This window comes from Carettochelys insculpta, chromosome 5 (genome assembly GCF_033958435.1).
Source record: "Carettochelys insculpta isolate YL-2023 chromosome 5, ASM3395843v1, whole genome shotgun sequence".
Taxonomy (NCBI): Eukaryota; Metazoa; Chordata; order Testudines; family Carettochelyidae; genus Carettochelys; species Carettochelys insculpta.
In genome coordinates, this window is record NC_134141.1 from 36,973,894 (window position 1) to 36,999,759 (window position 25,866).

Below are 25,866 nucleotides of genomic sequence, written 5' to 3' on the forward strand. Positions count from 1 at the left end.
ACTTCCTCCAGCACCTGAGGTTTTCCTTGGCAGTCTTCCATCCATGTACTGGTCTGGTCCAACATTGCTCACTGTATAAATGAGATACAGTCAGAGCTCAGCCAGAGGTGATGTGACTGCTGATGAGTCACATGCAAAAGTTATGAAGTGTTAAGGGGATAAAAGTAGATGTTGAAATTGGATGGATGAAACAGAATTTGTTTTTATATCCAGGCCTTTTCACACTGAAGGAATTCAGATGTCCTTTACAGGAAAAAGATATTTGTGGGCACATTTCGATTTGCATTCCCTTTTGGAGCTTACCTTTAAGTTATTGTGTGGTGCCAGGATCTAGGCAAGCTAAATACCTGCAGGTGCTCTGGCACTGGGATCTTTGACAGGAGCCTTTTTTCGTAGTACCGACATGTGGGCTATAATCCCACTCCACACAACAGCATTTCAGTGATGCAGTTGTATCAATTTGATTTCAAATCATGTCAGTGTCATCATATGGGGGCAACCCCACCCCATAGATAGTATGACTAGTTAATTGTAATTCACACTTTTTGTTGTTGCAGTGCAAGTCTGTGTGTGGATACTTGAAAAGTGTCCATGCACAGAAATTGAACTGAAATAACAAAAGGTGCCCTTTAAAATCAAATCGGTAATTTTTGTACAAGTTTGTATGTAAATAAACATAGACATATGGTCAAGGCTAAGTGTAAAATTAGGTCTGATGTGGCTCCTTTCAGGATTTATAAACCTATATACCGGAGCCTCAAATGGAGTAAATGGCCTCCAGTCAGATTAGCAGTAACTTTATAAATTTGATCATTTCACATTCTATCTGATATTGTTAAAAAGCAGAACAATGTCTCTTTCTATCTTGGTAGGATTTTTTCATATATATCTGATAAAAAAATGTTTAACATTTACCCTATGGCCTTTGTTAGACCTATAAAGTCATTAATATGGCAAAACACATACTTACAGTATGCCATATTGAGACTTGGTTGAAGTGGATGAAATCAAACTGTGTCTGATTCCATTCAGTCTGAATGTGGCCCTGTTGTGTTCTGAAATGCATTTACGTAGTGTGGTGTTGTGACCAACATTAACTGTGGGAGCTTTCACTTTATAGGATGTAATATCATTACTATTGGTACGATGCTTTCACTCGGACTAGTATGGGGTTCTGTCACCATCTGCCATATGGCCCTGGCTGCCTCTGTGCTGTGCAGTTTTAGCTCTGAGTCCTGACACCATCAGCCTGCTCACAGCACAATGGTCTCATTCTAGCTTCCATCAGCCTGGTTGCTTCTGGCAGGATGACACCAATGACCTTCTGGCACTGAGTCTCCTCAAACCCATTTCTCTTGTAGCATTCACTGCCTCTTATTGGCTATCAGTAGCACTGGAACAGTTTTTGCAGGGAGAGGCTGCACCCTCTCCTTACCTCTTCCCATGCTTCTCACCGCTGCTGGAGCTGGTGGCCAGGATCCTGGGGCTAGTGGCAGAACCCCCAGGCGTGGGGTGGGACCTGGAGCCAGCATGGAGTCAGTGGCAGGAACATGAGAGCTAGCAGCCAGGACTTTGGGCAGCAGGAGCACAGGGCTGGGATGCCAGATTCAAAGTCTGGGAGTGCTGCAGTACCTACCGCATCCATACTCCTATGCCTCTGCTGGATGTTCAAAGTTGAGTTCACTGCCACCAAAGAGGCTCAGCATACTCGCCTGCTAGTTTACCTGAGGACTTCACATCTCAGTTTAGTACACTGCACTGAGGTAATTTTGTTGTAAAATCCAAAATATGTTCATTAATGTAGAACAGAATTGCCAAGGGAGGTGGTAGAATCTCCATCACTGGAGATATTTAAGAAGAGGTTAGATTGATGGCTTTCAGGGATGGTCTAGAAAGTGCTTGGTCCTGCCATGAGGGCAGGGGGCTGGACTCGATGGCCTCTCGAGGTCCCTTCCAGTCCTACTCTTCTATGATTCTAAGAATGTACAAGTCCAGGTGGCAGAGAGCACACCGTGCCTTAAGTCACATCAGGCCTGACACGCTCATTGCCCTATCACATTGTTCCAGCTGGATTTAGGAGCCTAGTTTATTCACCCAAGTTTCACATTTTTAACTAACAGGATTTGCCTAAAAAGAGGCAGCCTGTTGCTGAGATGGAAATAGAAAATCCAGATTTTCAAGTTCTCAGTCCTTTGTTTTAACTGTTCTTCCCTTCCTTCATCAAATCCTTAACATTATCCGAATGTGGGTTTTGATAATATGGAATGGGATTACTGTCAAATATAATTAAAGCCACATGGTTTTCCCAACTGCATCTCAGGTAAGACACGATTGGGATCCCAGCAGAGTTTTTTAGTTTTCTGTGCTGTATGTATCTGTCTAACTAGAATCATTTATTTTTCGTTACAATGCCTTTTTTTAAAATGTTATCTCTGACAGGACACTTACCAAGAAGCATTCACAAGACCTGAGAAAATCATGCTTTTTATTTCTGCTAACTGCAAAAGCCATTTAGTACAGACCTGCAGAGTATCTAGCTCCTGAGTTCAGTTCAAGCTCTCCCCAGATTCATTCAGGTTCTTTCATTGCTAATATATTTTAGAGCCCTCTGGAGGTGCTGTGAGAGAAGTTTGGTGGTAATTAGTTGCAGAGATACATCCAGCAGTCAGTAGGTGCTCAGTGTGAACTGCACATCTTTCTTTTTGTCAGATCGTTGGCTGTGACCACCAGCTGGGAAGCACTGTCAAGGAAGATAACTGCGGGGTCTGCAATGGTGATGGGTCCACCTGCCGGCTGGTTCGAGGCCAGTATAAATCCCAGCTCTCACCAAATAAACGTAAGCTGTTGACTTTAACCTCAAAGGGTAGAATAAGCCTTCCAGGCTGAAAAGGGTGATATGTCAGAGGGACCAGTAGGTGGGTAAGGTGTCATCTTTCCTTTTCTTAGTGAAGTACTCAAGCTTCTTAAGGGTTCCAATATCCACAGTCCTTATTAAGCCATGCAGGGGACTAAGATAGAGTCAGGTCATGTCCTTCCATCCTCAGCATACCCCTCCTTAGCTAAGTAAAGACATCTCAGATTGTGGTGCTGTCTGCATGGGGAAAAGAGTGAGGAAGGTAGAGAGCAGGGAAAGGTAGAGAGCTTTGGTTGCATCCACTCCACTCTTTTCTCAGGTTAGCAGGTTGGATACAAAGCCTGGAAGAGAGTTGTGCCCTGAAAGGGGGTAAAGTAACTTATGCCCCACCCCTAGTGCCAATCGGAGTGGGGGAGGAATTGTCATGTCTTTCTGGGGCATATTTCTACCCCACTATCACCCCTGGAATGGTGTAGCTATGCTGCCCTTTATGCTATGAGCTGAGTCTATCCCTAAGGAAGCTCATGTTCTACAATGCCAGCACCTGCTTTTCTTTTTCACTGAGTTCCAGATCTATATATTTTTTTTAAATGCTGCATGTTAATGATCTAAAAGTTTTACATAACACTGTGAGGGTGTGTATATACATTTGTGGATTCCCTTTGATATCTTGCTCTTTTACATTTGCATTTGGTTTGTGTGAAGAACAATGAGAAGGATTTGTTTACAGAATCAGCTGAGCTCTTTCAGGGAATAACTTGTTCAGCAGAGAGCACAGCACAATGCATTAATTAGCACGCTGATCTTCTGGATCTTAGTGTGCTAGCTGAGGTGGGAAGGAGAAAGCTGAGACCTTCTGTTATAGAGAGGATGGAAAGGAATCATTTGTGGAAGGAGCTGGCACAGCTGAGGTAGGAGTTGAATCTTGCCTCTGAAATATTCCTGAGGAGCTTGTGCAATCCTCAGACTTGAAATCACTTCTCAATTTCTTCACAGATTTGTTTGATGAATAACTCTTTTTGTTAACGTTTAGTAGTACTGTGATAATAGCTGTCCAGGATCAGGGCTCCAGAGGCACTGTACAAACATGTAACTAAAATGCAGCCCCTGATCCAAAGAATTCACAAGTATAAGACAAGAAAAAAGAGATAGATACAAGTATGTGCAGCGAGGTACAAATTAATATTTCTCCTTGTCATTCAGAATGTATCAAATATCTGACAAGACAAAACAGGTTAATAAGCTCTGTTAGTCAAAGCCAAGTTCCCTTCTCAGATATACATGTGCAACATCTAGAGTAACAAGTTAGTCATGCATAGAACTGAGGGAATAATTGGTTTAGCACAAATTAGCAAATTTTCTGAAAAAAATTGCAATTTGACCAAAAATTTCACCCACTCCATGTCACGCTTGCCCATCTGAAGGTGGAATTGGGCTCTTAGGTCTTGATCCTGCAAGCACTTCAGCACACAGGTAACTTTACTCAGTGCCTATTATTATTATTATTATTATTATTATTATTACAAAAAGCCAGTACTCAGCGGCTCCCTGCCCCTCTCCCCCAGCTAATCCTGTGGCTGGGGCTACTGAGATGACAATATGCAGTACTGGCATAAAAACACACCAACTTTACACATCTGAGTAGCCCCACTGAAATTAGTAGGACTACTTCTGACAGAGAAAAAGTTATGCAGCTACTTAAATGATCATGAGAACAGGGCCTACTCTGTTCTCTGAGATGGGAGGTAAATTTTGATAATGGCCAGTTTAATCTTAGGCTTTCTCTTTTAAAAAAAAAAAAGACGTGTTTTACCCAGAAAGGACACATTCTTTTTTTCATGCTTCTTTCCTTTGTGTCCTCCAGAAAAGCTCTGAGAGCAACAATGAGTTACTTTTGAGCCATGTTATGTGAGGTGGGAAGAATCAGTGGGAGCATGTGTGAAGAAGGTGTCTAGAAGTCATCATACGTGTCTCATGGGCACGTGTATGATTTTATTTCCCTAAATATACATTGGAACATTTACAAACACACAATTATCAGGCTTTGCTAGATGAACTGGGTAGTGGCTTTGTTTTAGTGTGCCAAGAGTTGCGGGAAATGGTTTATTTTCCCAAAACCATCCCAAACATGCTGTTGAGCTCGTCACACTGAATTCATTTTCTCTGTTACTTGTATCCAATCCTGTTCTCCGCACTACTGATACCATGCAAAGGAGTGGGGAAATGATAACACCAGAAAGAAAAGTTTGCAGAGCTTTAACACAGTTAGCACTTGCTACAGAAATAAGAGAGAGAGAGAGAGAGAGGGAGATCATCACCTGACATGCAGCATGGTAGGGAAAGATTTCCTTGATTTCCCTCCTGCATTTTTCTGTAGGAGAAATACCTGGTCTGAAACCCCTCCCCCTTTGCACCCATTATAATAATTAAATGATTTTGGTATAAAAGAGCTCATTCATTTTTCAAACCCTGAAGAACTCAGTACAGTTTGAAACCTTATGCAGAGATTGGTCCAATAAAAGACATTACTTTATCGTTTTTGTCCCTCACATGCTTCCAGCTCACTTATCCCTATGCAATACTACTACTGGATAATGTAGGGAGGGGAGAATTATTTTTATGCCCCTACCTATGAGCATGCATATTGTTCATGGAACTGTGGAGACTTCTTCCATCAAAACAAAAAGCCAGGAGAATTTATCTGAGTTTGGATTTTGATGAATGCTCTCAAAACCTCAAGACTAGGGTAGGTCTTGGATTTTTGTCCCACCGTTCCTCTCCACCCAACAGGCCAGGGCTCCCACTTCACAGTACCTGGAAATGTGTCTTCTGAAGGTACTCTTCCTCACCCGTTTTCTAGCCAGCTTCATTGGGCAGCCAATTGATCCACTTCCATCCCTATTGTTTGTCTAGGGGTACAGTCACTAAGTGTTTTCCCAGTCCCACCACAGCTCTTCTTAGATATGAGAGAGAAATGTGTCCACGTATCTTACTACTGTTTTACTGCAGAAGATGAGACTTTCCAGCATATGCTATGATAATAAGGAATCCAGCGCAGTGATGCCATTTCACAGAGCATGTACTATGATTTCACATGGTGAATGAGCTGCAAGAGCAGGTGAACTATATCTCTAGTCATAAAATGGAGGGAGAGACTGCAAAACGGTTGTATAACATAAACAGTAAAATTTAAACAGTAAAATTTTCCAGTTGCTCTATGACACATTAGTTGGTCTTTAATTCTTCAGCACAAAACTCATAACTCAAGGGTAATCATGTCAGTGTCACCTACCCCGCAGTAACAATAAGATTTTTAATACAGATGGTAAAATTAGTGATGCGTTTAAAATATAGCATTTTAAAGGGAATGTTTACATTTTTTGGACACAGGACATACACTGCATTCTGAAACAGACTCAGAAAACTCAATAAGCAAGGAAATTTTGCCATGGTCATGAACCTCAAGCGAAAAAAGATACTTGCACTACTGGGCTCCTTAAACATTAATATGTTGTAGAACCAAAATGGTAACAGGGAAATCAGTTAATATACAGCAAAACAGGTTATACTCTCTAGCTGATCAAATAATTGAACAAGAACTTACATGTAGAAATGGAAGAAATTTGTGTTTGCTGTTGTGAATGGTACCAGATGCACACTTAGGCAGAAAATCTTGCAGAACACAGTTGATCTTTTTCATCCATTTCCCAAAGGTTTCAGAGGACACCTGAAACCTTTAGATAGTATTGGGCTATGGTAATAGAAGAAACCATCCCAACAGATTTTTAAAACTGTGATTAGCATCAGGAGATTCTGAAAACAGTCTTCAAATCCTCTGGGCTGCTGCCTCTTATAGATGCTAGCTGCCTTCACCAAGTCTAGCTGGCTCTGCAAGCTTCTCTTCTACAAAATGTAGGCTTTCCATTAGACTGGAGATTTAGCACTAAAGGAGCTTAGGAGTTCTGCACAATCAGAAGAGATCAGTCCAGTACCGCTTGACCTCAGCTCAGATTTATAAGGCTTCTAAGATTTAGTCCTAGAGTATTTAGCAGATCTTTTGGACAACAGCTTCAGTAAACTCTTAGGAATGTATAGGAAATACTCCAGGTAACCAGCGTCTAAGTAATCAAATTTTGTTTGACAGAAATTACTATAATGATTGAATAAAAGAATGTCTGCCTTTCACCCCTCTTATTCCAGCTCTCCTCACCATGCTTGCTCAAATACTGTGAGCTCATATTTGGCCACTGTTCCACAAAAACACACTGGCATCAACTGATAAAAGATCCTTTAGGACATCAGCAGGGAAGCTTGCTGAACTTTTTCCCAGCACTGACAGTCCTAAATTGATTATGACTTAATGGCTCCCAAATATTTTCCCTAGGAAGAAAGCTTTCTTTAGTGATGTTCCAACCAATCATAAATAAAAGCAGTATCTTCTCCTCAGTGTTTCACTCATGAGATGAAAGCAGCACAGGCCAAAAAAGGGAACAGTTTTGTGGTGTCTGGACCAGATGACGTTTACAGCCTATTGATTGGGCAGCTAGATAGAAAGTACTGTAAATACTGAATTGGTCTTACACCTACAAGTCTAGACGGTGATATGACTCAGTGAACTGAGTTACAAGACTTTAACTTGGCTTATAAACAGATGCCAGAACTACATACTAAATTTGACAGAGGTGCTAATTTCTGATCACCAGTGGGTCATACAGCAGTGTGGACACAGAATCACTTTTTTTTGCCGGAGAGTAAGGGAGGGGAATGATGGGGGAAAGCCCTTTTAAGGCTGAATTGAGCAGCCTGAGGTCTAAAATGGAGAGTTTGTCTTTCCTTGCACTTTCCATGACCTGTGGGCAAACAGAGACTTTCTATTTTCAGCACTCTCAGTCCATTAACTTTTATGAACATACATTTGTACTAAAAATGTTCATAGATGTCATTTTAAAGACTCCATCAGCCATTTTCCCACTGTCTGCAACATTTTAAAGGTTTCGACAAAGAGCCCAAAGCTATTCTTTGTAGATAATCATTGTGGGGCAGTACTGTACAATGGCTAACTTTTTGATTCTGAATAAAACAGGAGAGAGAACAGTGTGTGTGTCATCTTCCTGAGGCAGAAGAATAGTTCTAAGAGATGTTTGAACTGCCCCAGTCATTACAACAGCATGTTGAATCTGAAGCACAATAATGGCAATTAAATTGTTGACTTTGTTAAATATTTCACTTCTGGTTGTTTTTAATAGAAATGCTTGTAAGTTTTAGAATCCGAGGTTGGGCCCGAGTACTGTAAATCTTTTTATTTTCCTTGCCCGTGTCTGTCTGTTCAGACAGTCCTGGTGACAGGTCAGATGAAAGCTAGCTTGTTAGCGGCTGTGTTGCTTTCCAAGGTCAAAATAGCACCGTGTTGCTTTCAAAGCAGGGCCTCGCTGCTCCCCATCCATAGGAGATATGATTCAAAACTGGGGATAATTTTTATGGGGATTGAAGGGAACAAACCCCTTCAAGTTTCAGCTTTGAGGGGGACAACACTGTCATGATTCCTGCCCTCACCTCCCAGCAGCAAGTTCCGAAGAGGAAGGGAGACAGGCAGCAAAGAGAGGAGGAGGGACCAGCCTGATGTTGCCACTGAGTGCAGCTAAGCGCTGTCCTGCCTTATGGGCTTAGCTGCTGATTAGTGGGAAGGTGGAGAATCTGCAGTCTGGAGCCAGAACACTGTCTCCTTCTGTCCCCTTGCAGAACACCAAGATGCTGTTGAGACAGTTGGCTCTTTAGCGTAATTGATCTAAGCAGCAGGTTGGCGAATATTGCCTTGGACACAGCGAGGGCTCAAACAGGCTCTCACTGAAGTCCATGGCAAAGTTTCTAATGACTTCTGTGGTGCAGGATCAGGCCCCAAGACCCTGTTTACACAGGGACTTTTTGTGTGTCGTGTGGAAAGGAAAACTCAACTATTGCCCCACAGTAGGGGCAGATCTTAGCAGTGCGTGCAGTGAGGCAATAAAGGCATCCCAGAGCTTAGCTGGGAGAGCATGTGGCATGCAAAGGGATGTGGAAGAGAAAGGGGTTTTGGGGTTCATCTGGGAGAGGACCACATGAAGGGACAGAGTTCTAGCATTCAGTATTTTAAATTTGCTCTGTGGACACTTGAATATTTTTATAATTCCCTAAGTATAAAATACACTTTTATATTTTGGCACCATATATGTATTGTGACAGAGTCAGTCTTATTTGTAGGCTCCAGGCTTCTATTTAGTTACTGGTCCCACTTTAAGGCCCAGTTGCCTTTGCTGGGGTGAGGGATGGTCTGGGGGAAACCAGCTCCCACCCACTCATTCCGGGTTCTGGCCCTGGGACCCTTTGCAGCTGCTACTGGGGAGGGCTGAGTCCCTTCGCCTTAGGTACAACAGCTCTTCTCCCTGGGCCACTTCCTCAGAAGATTGCCCAGATACCTTCTCCAGGCCACAGCAGCAGAAAGTCCTCTTTCTTGATCTGCTCCTGCTGGGTGACCAGTTCTTTCCCAACCTGTCATTGAGCCCAGGGTTACCAGGGCTAGGCAGTCCACACACTTGCTGCTGAAGTGCCTCAATCCCCCTCTGCTGTTTCTAGTGTTCTTCATATTCTCCTCTGCTCCTCTCAAGCTTTCTCTCTTCCACCGCTCTGCTCTGCTCTTCTCATCTCTCACACTCTCCCCGCTTGCTCTGCTGGGGAAGGCGTTCTAAAGGTAGGTTTTAGTGGGACTACCTGGCCCTCATTGATTTAGGGCAGCCTGCTGCTCAGCTGCTCCCACTGTGTCTGACTACCAGCTGAAAACCACCTTGGTTTTGGCTTCTTATATTTACTCCCCAGTCTCACCCTGCCCAAATAATTTGGAAGAATGGGATATGCTTTGTTTTAAATGGAGGCCAGGCAAAATAAAAAAGCTGACAGATCCTCTTTAGTCCCTCTTTGGGCAATAGTGGTGTATAAATAAAATCAATGGGGTCAGAATATGACTTCGAAAGCCCTTTTAAGATGATTATGTACCTTTTGCCTTTTGTCAAGATTTGGGGTGGGTGTCATGTTACCAAAGCTTTGCTCTTTCTTTTCCCACGAACAGCTCTTTCAGTGCTTGTTTGGATGCAGGAGGGCATCCTTTGCTTACTGACTCCATGCATCTTTGCATCTCTCTGCAGTGGAAGATACTGTTGTCGCTGTTCCCTATGGAAGTAGGCATGTTCGTCTAGTGTTGAAAGGGCCCGATCACTTACGTAAGTAGAAGAAGCTACTTGAGTTGCTTGAGAAGATCCTTGGTATCTTGGGGTGTTTTGTTTACAACAGGAATGTCTGGTTTTCTCTCTCTAAAATCATTGATTTCAACACAGGACAGAATCCTGCCTTTGGGTGCTCTGGACAATACCAGTGGAATCAGTGGACCTGCATGTGCATCTGAGAGTAGAATTTGGCCAGAGGCTCTGAATCTTTCCATCTCTCCATCATTTTTCAAACCTTTCCGTGTATTTATCTTTTGGCTGATGAGGTTGATGCCAAGCACTTCTGTTAAAAAAAAAAAAAAAAAAAAAAAAAAAGAAACCAACCCCACTGACTACAGACACCAAGGAGGTTAGAGTACAGGCTCCCCTGCTGCTGAGCTCTGTCCTCAAGCACCTCATGAGTTCAGCACATGCTTCTGTTATGCAAATCTCTCACTCTCTGTACCGCATGCACTCCCCATTCATCTGCAGTCAGAAGAACAAGAAGGATGTGTACGTGGAGAGCCAGACTGTGCAATTAGAGTTGCACTGTCCCACAAGGGTGGAGCCATTGACTGGACTAACATCTGCTGGCTGGGATGGAGGGAGTGGGAGAGGGGACGATGGCTCCGCTTCTCCATGCGCCTTTAGACTGCTGTGTATCCCAGCATGTGCAAGCAGAGAATGTTCTGTGCGCTCCGGAGAGCACTGAGATTGCAGCATTGGTTGGTTTGAAGGCAGGAACGCAAGGCAGGGAAGCAAAGCTCTTGGCACCATTCCCCCACCCTCCCCTTGCACACCCAGGAGTGGAACTGAAGAGAGATCAAACTACAAGTGAGCTGAGTATGCTACACATGATTTTACAGAAGAAAATACTTCAGTGTTAGCTAATAATCTCTCTAAACACTTGCTGTGGTGTAACTTATGTAATACCCAGAGGCACTGAGACCTCATACCAGGGTGAGTAAAGTCTCTGCTCTAAAGCCTTGGCTGAGAGGCAGCTGGCCTTTAGCTCATGCGGTAGAGCACAGGGCTTTAGCCCCTATGATTGCAGGTTCAATCCCTGGTGCCAGCAACCTGGGTCTGTTGGCATTACTCTGCTAAGATGTAGCATTTGGGGCATTTACAAAATACCGTAGTGTTTTTCCCCCTGGGTGGATACACCTTTATAACAGCATCGGGGTGAAACTAACTTAAATTTCTTTCAGACGCTGTCCTATCAGAACCTGCCCCACTGGAAGGTTGCAATACGACAGCATGCATGAGAAACTTAAGCATGGGGTGGAATGCAGGGGGGGCACAGGGCAGAAAGGTAGAGAGTGGTGGGGGGTGCAGAAGTCTGGGTATGGGGCTGGAGACATGCTCTAAATCTTAGAGCTATAAAAAGAATATTAAAAAACTAATGCTGTCTCAAACACACAATAGGATTTCACCGTGAACGTGTGGGCATGCACACCTAATTGGAACAGACATGAACAGCAACAGTTATGAGAGGGTACATAACCGTCCTTTCTCCTGCCCTTTCCCCCTTTTCATCTGAATGGAGGGATATCAGACCAAACCTGAACGGCTCTCCAACCCTGTGTAGAAGGTTGTAACACCAATCAGGTTTGGCCAGTTCTAGTGCCAGATACCCCAATGTTTATTTTCCTTGCCTTCTTGCTAAGCATGGAGTATGTTGGTTAATTTTAGACTGTTTTTTTTCCTTTACTATTTATTATGCTCCATCTCCACGATATTATTATTTTCTAATTCTCCTGTGCTCACCTGCTCTGGTTGATTTTTTTTCCCTGTGTTTATCAGATTTGGAAACCAAGACCCTCCAAGGTATAAAGGGTGAAAACAGCCTCAGCTCCACAGGCTCCTTCCTGGTGGACAATTCTAGTGTTGACTTCCAGAAGTTTCCAGACAAGGAGATACTAAGAATGTCTGGGCCTCTCAGTGCAGACTTCACAGTCAAGGTAAGGTGGCTCAAACATGTCTTTGTGAAAACAAAACCCCAAAGTGAAACCAGGTTGGTGCAAGAGAATAACCAGAGAGAGGTTTCCTAGACAGCATTCTTTGCCAAGAAATGTTGTATAGGGGGCCTAAAGCAAGCTATTTCCTTCACCCTCTCTGAATTTCTTGGTAAATGGATAATTAAAGTATCACTGGCAGCTCTTTTGGAATGAGACTAGTTTATGGAGAGGAACACACATGCCATGTCTGTCTTACTCATAAAAGATGAAGTAATTGTAGGAGATGGCAGATTACCTTCAGTGGACACTGTAAACTGAAACCTGAGCAGCTTATTTAGCTTGTGACATGGGGGAAAAAATGATTGAAGGTCTGAGTTTCACTCAGTCATGCTATTTTTATACCACTCTTGCCCCATTGAAAGTGTAAAATGGGAGTAATAGAGTCAAGAACTAGGGCCCAAGACTTCAAGACAAGCAGAAAAGCTTTGGTCTACAAACCATTATATGGTTTGGAGGGTCTGTTTTGTGTTGTATTGGCAATAAGAATTGACTTGTTTCCTCCCATTAGTGCTTTCCATTCTTCCAGGTAATACAAAACACATTGCTGGAAGCAATGCGCACATTCTGTAGGAAAAACACACACACACACAACTGAACATTTGGGGATTACAATAAAATAAAACTTTTTTGCAGTAGGTCAGAGAGACCTGAAAGATTTCAACCGTAAAGCTGTATAACTTGTACCATGTCCAGGACTCCATAAATTTTTCATCATGGAACCTGGAGCCAGAGGATGTTTGATTTAAGCTAATGGTGATGACCTTCTGGCAGCTGTGAGTATGAATGTTGTATTAGAAAATGTGATAGGTGATTGCATTGAATTGTATTGAGGCACTCTTTAAGCTATTGAGAGCACTGTCCTCTGTCTCTTTCAGAATGGTAGTGGCCTCTAATCCCATCCAGATCCAACAACCAAATGTGTCTGTTGAACAAAGAGCTGCAGGAAAACAAGCTGAAGTTCTATCTTCCTGGACAAAGTTAGGAACAGCTTAGAATGCAGTTCACCCCCCCAAATGTCACCCTATCACACTGATTGTATATATCACAATTCAAAATATATTTTTTCAATTTAAAATGTCTTGTATACTAAAAAAGAAAATCTTTCTTTTTTACAAATAACACTTTTGCTTATGGAAGCCAAAATAATATTGGAATTAATTTACTTTTCATTATTTACTGGTGGATGGGAATTTAATTCAGCTTGGACAATTGAAATACATGGAGGCAACATGGTTTAGGTCACTGAACTGGGGGTCAGGAGAACTGGATTCTGTTGCAGGCTCTCCCACCGCTCTGTTGCGTGAGTTGGGCAAGTCACTTTATGTCTCTAGGGCTACTTCTACACTTAGCGGGAATATTGACGGCTGCTATGCAATTTTATATGTGCCAATTACGTACCTAAAATTGATTTTTCAGCTGTCAACATGGGTCCCTGTGTTCACTGCAGAATGTTGATGGGAATGTGCACCAACATTCCTTAATCCTTTTGGCTCGCAAGGAGTTCCAGGGTTGACATTGACCCCGGAATGTGACATTTCGCGCGTGCACATAACGGTGTCCCGGAAGATCAAACCTCAGCATATGATCTTCCATGGCTAGTGTAGACCTAGCCTATGCCTCCATTTCCTCATCTGTAATATGGCGATAATAGAAACATAGAACACTAGAACTGGAAGGGACCTCAAGAGGTCATCAAGTCCAGTCCCCTGCCCTCATGGCAGGATCAAGTACTATCTATATCATGTCTGTTAGATGTTTATCCAACCTGTTCTTAAATATTCCAATGACAGAGATTCTACAACCACCCTTAGCCTCTGATGATAGGGCAAGAAGGAACGGGCTTAAATTATAGCAAGCGAAGTTTGGACTGGACACTAGGAGAAACTTCCTAACTGTCAGGGTGATCATGTACGTGATCCAGTGTATGATCACCCTGACTTGTAGGAAATTTTTCCTAACATCCAGTCTAAACTTCCCTTGCTGCAATTTAAGCCCATTGCTGCTTGCCTTATCAGAGGCTAAGGAGAATAATTTTTCTCCCATCTCCTTGTAACATGCTTGTAGGTACTTGAAAACTGCTATCATGTCCCCCTCAGCCTTCTCTTTTCCAAACTAAACAAACCCAGTTCTTTTAATCTTCTCTCATAGGTCGTGTTTTCTAGAACTTTCATCATTTCAGTCGCTCTTCTCTGACCCTTTCTACTTTCTCTACATCTTTTCTAAAATGTGATGCCCAGAACTGAACACTGTACTCCAATTGAAGCCTAATCAATGCAGAGTAGAATGGAAGAATTACTTCTCATATCTTGTTCACAATACTTCTGTTAATACAACCTAGTATCACGGTTGGTTGGTTTGTTTGTTGCAACAATGTCATACTGCTGACTCATACTCACTTTGTGGTCCACTATAACCCCTAAATCCCTTTCTGCAGTACTCTTTCCAAGGAAGTCACTTCCCATTTTGTATGTGTGAAAATGATTATGCCTTCCTAAATGGAGTACTTTCCATTTGTCCTTATTGAACTTCATCCTATTTTCCTCAAACCATTATTCCAGTTAGTCCAGATCATTTTGAATTCTGACCCTTATCCTCCAAAGCACTTGCAATTCCAACTTGATATCGTCTACAAACTTGATAGGCATACTCTGTATGCCTTTATCTAAATAATTAATGAAGATGTTCCCAAAATTGACCGCTGTAGAACCCAACTTATTTTTCCCTTCCAGCATGACGGTGAACCATTAAAAACTACACTCTGTGAATGGTTATCCAGTTATGCACCTACCTATTAGAAGCTCCATCTTGGTTGCATTTCCCTAGTGTGCTGATAAGTAGATCATGTGATACTGCATCAAATCCCTTACTAAAGTTCAAGTGTACCACATCCACCACTTCTCCTCTATCCACAAGGCTTGTTATCCTATCAAAGAAAGCTATCGGATTGGTCTGACATGATTTGTTCTTGACAAATCCATGCTGATTCTCACCTATAATGTTGTTATCTTCCAGATGTTTGCAGATGGACTCCTTAGTTATTTTGTTCCACCGCCTTTTTGACCCTGAAGTTAAGCGGACTCGTCTATAATTTCCTGGGTTGTCCTTATTTCCCTTTTTGTGGCTGGGCACTGTATTTGCCCTTTACCAGTCTTCTGGAGTCTCTCCTGACTTCCATGGCTTTTCAAAGATGACAGCTAGTAGCTCAGACAACTCCTCTATCAGCTCCTTCACTATTCTAGGATGCAATTCATCAGGCCCTGCTGACTTGAAGACATCTATCTTCTCTAAGTAATGTTTGACTTTCTTTTCCTATTTTAATTTATGTCTTACCCCATTTCAACTAGCATTCACTACGTTAGGCATCCAGTCTCCATCAATCTTCTTGATGAAGACTGAAACAAAGAAATTATTAAGTACCTCTGCCATTTCTATGTTTTCTGTTATTGTTTCTCCCTCTTTATTGTGCAATGGGCCTGTCCTTGGTCTTCCAATTGTTTCTAATATACTTGTAGAATGTTTTCTTGTTTCCTTTTATGTCTCAAGCTAGACTGAGCATTTTCTGTACTTTCATCTTTCTATTTTTGACTTTCTTATATAAAGCACTTTGAGACCAATGGATGAAAATTGCCTTATAAGAGCTAAGTAGAGTTCTTATTTTGAAAATGCTTAACTTCTTACAATTTGCTTCTGCTTGCCATTTACCTTAGTAGAAATTTTACCACTGATTTAAATGGAAGGTATATTAGGTTTCTAGTACACATCATATTCAAGTTTTCTGTGAGAAGACCAGTACGTGTGGGCTTCAATTATATGAAGGGAAAGTTATGGCTTTGTTTTCTGTTTATAAAGTGTTGATCTGGAATTACAAATAAATTCAGGGAAACATTTCTCTTGGCCTTACTTTATGTAAAGACTTATCTTCACAAAATGTGCTGGTAGATTTTTGTCCAAATTTTACTTGACAATGTCCCTGTGTTGCAATTTGAAAAAAGGGCATTGTTCAATGCAGAGTAAAAAATTAGCAAGATAAGGAGATAAGGATACGTGATAACAGTGTACTTGATGATGCACAATAAACAAAAAACAAAGACAAGCTCCATTCTTTCACTCAAAGTATAGAGGCAATTTAATATAGCTCTCATTAAGGTTACGTAGAAATTTGCGTGTAGGAGCTGAACCAAAGGCCCACTGAAGTCAGTGGGAATCTTTCCAATGATTTCATTGGCCTTAGATCAGGCCCTTAATGCAGGGATAAAACTGTTATCGCACTTTATTATTTAAATATGTATACAATTTCAGTATTTACTCACTGTAAATGAAAGAGGAAGCTAGGTGAATGTGCCAACATCTGTCCTGAAACAGAAAAATCCCTGTCCCATTATTCTTCTCTATTTAATTAGTCCCTAATATTTTTTTAATCTTTAGTTTTCAGATTTTCTCTTTGTTAGGCTGTCCCTGTGACTGACTCCCTACAAGGCAGAATGTACATGTGCAGGCATCTCCACACTGAATCAGGTTTGCCCACATCCTCTTCTGACCACAACAGCACTGAGTGTTTTGCCTGCAGTGTGCAAAGCTAATGTATCTCTGAAAAGCCAATTAAAAGCCCTGCAGTGATGGCCACCAGCTTTTCTCACAAAGGGCTGTCCTCATTGAGTGCTCTGTTTTACTTTCCTGGAAAAGCTATTCTTGTGCAAATAGAGCTAAGTAAAAATGTAGTAAAATTATCTAGTTGAGGGACTTGTTGCCTCTTGAAACACTCCTAGAATTTTCATTAGATTGGCTGCAGACGTTTTCATTTAGAAGAGTCAAGTTAGCAAACTTGTTATAATCCCAGTTATGCGAACATTACATTCCCACTGAAAAGAAGCTATCTAGAAATGAGAGACCAAAGGAGGGTTCAAATGTAGGCTTATTTGCTATAGAAACTAATCGTTCTGAACTGCAGAAAGCAATTGCATGCAAACCCTACAAAGTTGCACTGAATAATTGTTTTGGTTTCTTTTACTTTGTAATGCTCAGTGGTGTATATGAACCCATAGGCCATTGGAAGAGATGTATATGTTGTCCTGCCACCCACTGTCTGCTCCCACAGTTTGGTCAAAGAATGTATGAATGATCAGAAGAATTGAATGCAAACTCTAGCATTGTTTTTAAAGACTCCTCGCCTCTAGAACTGTAGGAGGGCAAGACTGGAGTTGTCCTGACAGTTCCAATGTTGTTGTTTTTATGAAACTCCTCATCCTTATGTAGTGGCGAGCACGGGCCCAATATTCCATTTAATTCACATTTAAGCCTTTTCACCCTCCATCACAAGCAGTTGTTTGCCATGCAGAGTGGGAAGCAAGGGGCTGCTAAAGCTTTGGTTTCAGGGAGAAATGGGCTTTTGGTGAGGAGAAAAGAGCTAAACAGACTGGAGGTATATCTACACTACAATTAGGCTCTCTCTGGTTGGCCCATGCCAGGTGACTCAGGCTAGTGGAGCTTGGGATATAGGGCTGTTTTATCTCCTGTATACACTTCTGGGGATCACAGCTGGGCTGCAGCCCAACCCCAGAAGTCTACACTGCAGTTAAGCAGCCACACAGCCCATGAGTCAGTTGGCATGGGCCAGCTGTGGGTTTTTAATTGCTGTGTAGACATACCCTAATTGTCCATAGAGGGAGAGTAACCGAATGACTGGCTGTCTCCAATAACAGAAGAACAAAACAGACTAGCCAGCTGCATCATTATGGAAAGCTCTAGGAGAAAGAGCAGTGGAAGTTCAGAGTTCAAACTCAGGCTCACACCTAACCCCTTTTCCATCCACACACAAATTGTGCTAATTCAAGACTTGGATCCAGTGTTCCAGGTCCTTACAAAGTAGAGGGGCTATGTCTGAGTTAAGCCAGGACCTTTGCAGGATTTCACCTCAGTGAACTCATGTTCTGTCAAAATTATCCCACAATCCCACAGGCTAACTATTTTGTCCTCTGAACAATGAAGGTTGGTGGATGGTTGAATTTTCCCACACAGTAACATGAACAGAGTCAGAGGTAACTTGTGCCTGCTAGTAATGGAGGAAACACCAGCCTGGAATAGCTCAAATCATGTATCTGCCAGCTCTTTTCAGCTTCTAGCTGTTCCTCCTGCTTCTGCTTCTCCCTGACCAGCACAGCTCATAGCTGTCTGGCTCAGCTGCCTGCCAGAAAGGGGAGCCAGCTTCACCATATAACCAAGCAATATGGAGGCACGTTTATCCGGCCTGGCCCTCCATCCATCACCTTTGGCTAGAGCAGCCACATTTTGGGAGGGTGCTAGGAAAACTGGGTTATGGAAGGTGGGACTTGGGCTCACATAATTCAGTATAGGTGCTGGAACCCTAGGTTGGGACTCAGGGTACAACATTTCCTGACCTGGGATTACAAATTAGTATAGACGCTCAAGTCCTAGGTTAACGTTCCTTTGCTCTGATAACTTGAGATCTGCTAACTGAGCTTACGTTGCAGAGTCAGTAAGAGAAAAGCCAGTCAGAAGAGGGATTTGAGCTATTGAGGTGTGGGGAATGGGCCTGGCAGAAGTAAAACAAAATTAGGCGGGTCATAAGGATGCATTCCCAAGGTAATGATGCTGGAATCCTCCTGTAGCTCACAGCTGTTAATTTCACCCATTCTACTGACTGTCTAACTATGGGCAGATGACCTTTTAAAGGATATTACAATCAATTTAATGAAAATCTGGTAATTAACTTTGCTAAAACACCCTCAAAAAGTGTTTTTTTTCTTTTCTTTGTTTTTATTAAATTTCATCTCATAAAGTCCGTAGTGACATAAAGTCCCTGTTTCCATAATACAGTGTTTAAAAAATCAAACAAATAAATTTACCTGGCCAGCTTGAGGTGTATGTAGAATATATGTTGTTCATTACAGTTATCTGTCTCTCCCTCTACCTTATTCCATTCAATTTATTTGCATGCTGGTTCTTCCCATGAGGTCATTATTGAGAGTCAAGCAGTCATCTGAACCAATAGCTTTTTATTTTAGATTTGTAAAAAGCTTAAGTTCAAAGATACTTTAAAGAATGCTTGTTAATAGTCACCCAGTGATCATGCTTGATCCCTTGGTCCTGGTGAGCAGGGGTTGGCAACACGACAAAGATATTGTGTTTGTTTGACTGTCAGTAAGGGCGCCTAGTGCCCTTTGGTGTTCTTTTGCCTGGTGAAGAAGTGGCATTGACAAGCACCAGATGGAGATCTCCCCTGTCAGAAAGAGTTGTCCCTACTTGAGGCCAAAGGAAAGTTGGGGCCAAAAATGGGCTGGTAGGGTAATCTTTGGGGATCAAAAGCCTCTAAGGGGGGAAAAAAGCTTCAAGAAATCAGACTCCAGTTCTGTTTTTCACTATCAGTTAAAAGTCTTCAGTATCTCTAGTTAGATATTCTGTTGTGCTTATTATTTTATTTTAAATTATCTTAAATAGTTTCTTCTGCCTATACAATGTTTTTGCAAATTATGAACAGCAACTAACTTCTGACACATCCAAACTCTCTCATTCTAAGGTGGTATTAGAGATAATTAAGAATATTAAAACACAACTGTAGAAAGGAAACTAGTGTGCCCAAGCCTTGCCTTTTGTATTTTTATTAATATAAAAGGTCAAAATTACATATGCCAGATGTGGCTCGCTTCCTCGTCCTTCTTTATATGTTATTTAATATAAGTCTTTAATGTTCAGTTTGCCATTAAGAATTCAAACTTGACGGTTTGGGATTTGGCACTTGCAAAAGCATCTGTGATAATGATGCAGAAAAATTCTTCAGAACTTTTATGATGGGGATGGTGGTGATTGAGTTAGATCGTAACATACCAGATCAATCTTGACTAGACAAAAGAGTGTGCAGAGTGATGCAACTCCTGGTTTGGATTATATATAAAAAGAACACAAACACACATGCACACAACTCTCATAAAGTTTCTTGGCATTTTGTTAAAATGCAGACATCCTTATTTGACCATATATTATACACTGACAACTACCTGGTGGGAAAGAAAGGATGAATTAATATGGCCTGACAATTAAACTACACAACTGCTGGTGTAAACTTAGAGCAGTCCTAGAGGTCAGATCACTGTGAGCTATAACAGACATAAATAGATTGCAGAGGCACAAATTACAAAAACCAAAAGGGTTGTTTTGTTTTTGTTTTTGTTTTGTTCTTGTTTTGTTTTTTATGTTATGGGCTAATTTTGTTCTGTTGACTGAAAAGACAGCTCGACATCATGTGTGATAAAAAGACCAAGTGTTTCATTGTGCTGATAGGTGCTACAGAAGGGCTATTTGAAAATGTAATTATTCCAAAACTCAATTAATGTTGTGCTTCAAATGTTAGGTTATTTGTGGGTTTTTATTCAGGGCCCTGCGTTTTTTCCCAAATCAGTACTGTATTTTATCAAAGACAAAGTGCATCTGTTCATCAGGGAACTGAACAGTCTGTGCCTCTGTACACGCACATGCACCACTTTGATAAATGATTTGCAAAAGCCAGTTTTAGAAAACAGAGGGAATGTGGGGTAAGAATTAACTACAGGGGACCTTCCTTCCGTGCTGCCTTGGAGTTTGAAAAAAAAAAATCAGTTGGTAGTGACTGCCTGTCAAAGAGGAAGAAACCAGTTGATTCCCCTGGGATAGATCTGAGCACATGAATTCTGCCAAGTTGTCACAAAACGGGTGGGTCTTTTGTTATGGTTTGTTCCTAAAAGATGCTAAGCACTTATCTGGCATGCTGAGTCCCCTCACCCCTTGCCCACTGACTTATCAGGCATGCTGAGTCCTTCAACCCATGCCCAATGGGAGTGGAAGGCAACAGGCTGAGGTGTCCATCCTACCTAAGCACAGAGGTAGCAGAATAAATCACAGTTCTAGTAGCCCAGCAGGTCCTGTGTTTTTTTTTTTGTTTTTTTTTATCATCCCAGCCATTGTCTGATCTTGGTAGTGCTATGCACTTATTCTGCATTGCATAGTTATGAGATGGGTAGATACTGTTGTCTCTATTTTGAGACTCAATGGTATGCCCAGGATTACAATGCAAATCAGCGTCTCTTAAAGAGTTTCTTCTCATTATTTTTCTAAAAGATATACGAGACTTTGCCGCATTTTCTCAGGGTGGTGGCTACCACTACTAGCACAGCAATGCCTAAGAGAAGGAGAGGTGGGCTATTGGAAATGAGACAGTTTAACATGTTCCCCAGTCTGGAGATTGTGGGTGGCATTTGACCCTAAGCAACAATTTAAACCGTCGCCAGAAGCATTTGCTGTGCTGCAGAGCCAACATGTGTTACTTTCTGGGTTTTGCCTGGGTTAGACAGCCATTTAATATTTTCTTCTGGATCAAACCAATTTTTAAAAAAATTAAAAAGACATTGCAGGATGGAATCTGCATACACTGGCGTTTTATGCTTGCTATACTCAATAGAGAAAATAAACAGTGGTGTGTCTGATTCTTTCACCTGATTCATTTATTTTCATTCAGTTTGCATCTGTAGCTCATTGCAATTCCTTTGTACCCATGTGGTTGTCATGGCTGTGTGGGTAACGTCCACCTGGCTCTGGAAAGGATCTGCATCTGCCTTTTCTCTGTGTTAGATCAGACAAACAATCGCAGACACACAGGGATAATTTTCAGGGAGATGGGTTATAATGTCTTCCTGATTTTTGATGTGAAACCCTTCCCCCGCACTTTTACTAAGTCCTGTGTAATCTATCTTCTCATTCATCACATTCTTCCACCTAAGAGTGCATAGCCGAGTGGATCTGTTTGGTTAAGCATCATTGTTGATCTTTATTTTAAAGAGGAAAAGTAAATTCTCTCCAGGGAATTTTGTTTCTGTGTGTTCGAGTCAGAGACCTTCTCTAATGGCTTCCAGCATGATACCATGCTTGTCCCAGAAGTGTGCTGGACCCTAGTGAACTGAGAAGGGTCTTTCTGAAGAATGTGATTAATGGACCATCCCAGCACAAGGGATTAGATATCCTGTTTCTGACATACAGAACTAATGACATGAATCCAGGCAAGAGGCCTCTCATTTGGCTACAGCTGTATTTTCCCTTCAGTGTTGGGAATTTACCTCAGTGTTTATTCTAATTAGAAGAAACCAGCATACTCTCAGTGGACCAGAACTCTTGTGGCCCCCAACATATCCTGCAGCATTTCCGTTTTCTTCCTTTCCCCTTCATGCAATTCAAGATTGGCCGTGATTTGTTATAATGTTTCTGTCCATTGTGGAATGCAGGGGGAGCAGGGGAGAAACCCATAATACAGACAATGCTGTTCAACTTGATTTGTCACTTTTTATTCTTGTTTTTCTGTCTAGTCCCTTTCTCTTAATCAGCACCTCACAACTTTTGGAGAGAGAAATAGAGACAGAGTTAAAAACAGTTAGAGCCCAAACAATTAAAATCAGGGCAACTAGTTGTCTGTAGGGAGTCAGAGAGTTTGTGAAACATTTAAAACTAGTCTGGACAAAGCACTGCAAACTCCATTTCAGGGAGCAATCTTGCCCTGGCAAGTGGAAGGTCTAGATGACCTAAGAAGCCATCTCCATTTCTCTCTTGTGGATTAGAGTCGCCCCAGCACTGTACCCCAGTGTACCATCCCTCTGGTGCAAGCCATCACTGACACATTCGGACACAGCAGTGACACTTAGGCTACATCTACACTACAAGATAAATTCAAATTTAAGGCAGCCAGCTTAATATTAAAACATCACTGTCTCCACTATAAAGCCCATTGGTTCTAATATTGATATCATAATATCCTTGGTACCAGCTGTGTGTAGTGTCAAGCTCTAATTTAAATTTTTGAACAAAGGCCAGTGTGGAAGCACCATAGTTCAAAATCAAATTTATTAGCCTCCAGACGTGTCCTGTATCTATCCCACAAAGCCACGCAGTTACACACCAGGTATAGCTGCTGCTTTTCAGGTGTGCAGGAAGGAGGTCCCAGGAAAGAGGATGGGGGCAAACCAGTAGGGGGTCCAAGGAAGTTCTTCACAACAGGGCAGATCTCTTCAGCCTAGAGCTGGAACTGGTTCTCCCTATGCCCAGCCCCGAGCCTGGAGTACCAAGCTGTTCTGGTGAGTATTTTTTTCTGAGTGCTAGAAGCAGGTTGCAGGTGGGTATAGATATAGGTATGGGTATAGGTACAGGTTTTCTATGCATCTTTGCCCCTCAGAAGAATATGTTAATATTCCTGGGGATGGAGTGCTTAGCCTTTTTGGACATCTCCTCGAGTGCCTCATCCAGACACTCTTACATTTTTTGAACCAGTTTTTTTGGGAGGTCTTACTTTTTGTGGCTTCCACGATACCACACTTTGCTACACCAGGCAAACAGATGGTGATGTGGTGTCATGACGCCACACAGCGTTTTGGCAAATTTTCCAGTCTTGTGGTCACACAGGATGAGCAGCAATTCTTTGTCGATATCTCCTGGTTTTAGGAGGGTGATTATCGTCTTTGGCAAATTGAAGAAGCACAGGAATTTGGATTGGATTTTTTTGCAATGCTCTCTGCCCTTTTACCTTTTCCTGGAGCACACTGCCACACTATATGGCTGGAGCACACACTATCTCCTACCTTCCACGTGGTTGGACAGCTTGCTGGGCATTCTACCCTCCCATTTCCCTTTCCCCGCCTCCACATTCTTTTCAATTTACAGGGATCCCTCACACCCAGCCATCCATGAGGCTGGAATCGAACCCTAAGCCACCCTTCCCCCTCACCATACAGCTGCCCGTCTCTGCTGTCCTCGCTACTTGCAGAGGATTGCTCCAAGAATAGGCAAAAAAAAAATGTCCCTTGCGCCAGGACAACAGACGGCTTACCCTTCTTTGTAGCCATACCCCTCCTCCTGTAAAGTGGGTAGTAGCTTACCATGTCCACAACAAACAGTTCTGGATAAACGGTGGTAAATGATGGCTTGTGCAGTACATGCCTTGAATGCCATCCTTAATAAGCCTTAAGCAGCCTTGCAAGAAGAAACTTTCCCTGATATTAGAGATAGAGACCCATTCATTCCATGGGTAAGGGCATAGTGTGAATTGTACCTCAGCTGTGACATTCACTTTCCATCTGTCATGCCCAGGGTGGGAGACAGACTGAGGGCGAGCAAAAGGTGCAAGCAGGGTCTGATCCTGCAGCACACAGAGCAGTCTGAAGCAGAAACCAGTGACATGAAAAGGGAGACATCACAGTACAGCAGAGTGGTGGCAGAGTATGCTTGACTTCCAGAGAGCAAGCAGCAAAGCAAATGGAGGAGGTCCTGCGCTCCATGCTGGAGCTGCAGAAGGATTCCCAACTCAGCAGTTGGGAGTCTCTTGAAGACAGTCACCCATCCCCCCTTGTCACGTCCCCAAATGCGGAGAGGGAAGGAGACGGCAGCCTGCTGCTACAGCTCCAAGGGCCACTGCAAAAGGCTGTTCTGCCAACCTTGACCATGCTTCTTTTTCCTGCTGCTTAAACCTCTCTTCCACCCAAAATAAACTTATTCTTTGGAACTCAGTGTGATTTTTTTTTGGCATGCACAAGTGGTGGTGTGCACAAATCATTGCTGGGAAAAGGGCAGGGGTGGGGTGGGCTGAAAGCATAGCTGCCAACCACTATGCCAAGGTCTAGAGAGGACTTGTGGCAGAGGCACCAGAGTAGGAGTGGGGAGAAACAATAGCAGAGCTGCCCACCGCTATGCCAAGGTCCACAGAGGACTCTTGACAGAGGCACCCAGGCAGGGGTGGAAAGGGCCAATAGCACAGGTGTCTACCACTACACCAAGGTCTGCAGAGGACTTGCAGCAGAGGCACCCAGATGTGGGACAGGCAATAGCACAGCTTCCCTTTTTTTTAGGAAAATAACCCACCCTCCACATCCATTCTTCTGCCAGCAACTTAACCCCCTCCCTCCAAGTAAGAGCATTCGTGTTAGACACAGTCTGATTTATTGGTTCACATTTGGTGGGGACAAATGAGCTTGGTGAGTGGGGTTTGGGTTACATCACCATCATATGCTTGGAAGATCATTCATGAAGCTATTTTTTAAGCATCCCTGATTGCTGCTACCTCCACGTGGTTATTGGTGAATGGCCATGTAGATGGCTGCAAGTAAGCCCTACCTATGGCCTCAGCCTCAGTATTCCAGGCATTCAGGAAAGAATCCCACCTGGATTCACACGTTATGCAAAATAACGCACACTGTAATCATTGTGGGAACATTAGTTTCATAATTGGCCAAACAGGTCAACGGGCATCTGAACCTCACTTTTAAATGGCCAAAGTTGCATTCAACTGCCATTCTGCACTTGCTGAGTCTTTGACTGAAGTTTTATTTACTGCTGTCCAGGGCTCCTCTACAGGGTTTCATAAGGCAAGGGAGCAGAGGGTAATATTGGGGTCGCCCAATATTACAATAGGCATCTCCATGTTGCCAATCTTGATTTTCCATTTTGGGAAAAATGTCCCATCCATGAGCTGTCTGTACAGCCCAAAATTTCTGAAGATGTGCATGTTGTGAACCTTCCCTGACCATCCCATGCTGATGTCAGTGAAATGACGTTTGTGGTCTACCAATGCCTGCAGTACCATGCAGAAGTACCCCTTTCTGATTTTATACTCAGAGGCCAGGTGGGCCAGGGCCACAATGTGGAAGTGTGCACCATCTATGGCCTCAACACAGTCAGGAAACCCGTGGCCAGAAAAGCCATCCACTGTAGGCTGAACATCTCCCAGGGTCACGGTCTT

The 25,866-nt window shown here is 42.6% G+C and overlaps 1 protein-coding gene across 32 annotated transcripts in view; it reads left to right on the forward strand.

Annotated features, from left to right (window-relative positions):
* ADAMTSL1 (ADAMTS like 1) overlaps positions 1–25,866 on the forward strand; it is a 627,217-nt gene that overhangs the window by 447,334 nt on the left and 154,017 nt on the right. For all 32 annotated transcript variants that reach the window (XM_074994936.1, XM_074994935.1, XM_074994939.1 and 29 more), the window contains 3 exons: positions 2,710–2,836; positions 10,030–10,104; positions 11,890–12,047. In XM_074994936.1, the coding sequence (XP_074851037.1) occupies positions 2,710–2,836; positions 10,030–10,104; positions 11,890–12,047 (360 nt within the window). The remainder of the gene's footprint in view (positions 1–2,709; positions 2,837–10,029; positions 10,105–11,889; positions 12,048–25,866) is intronic.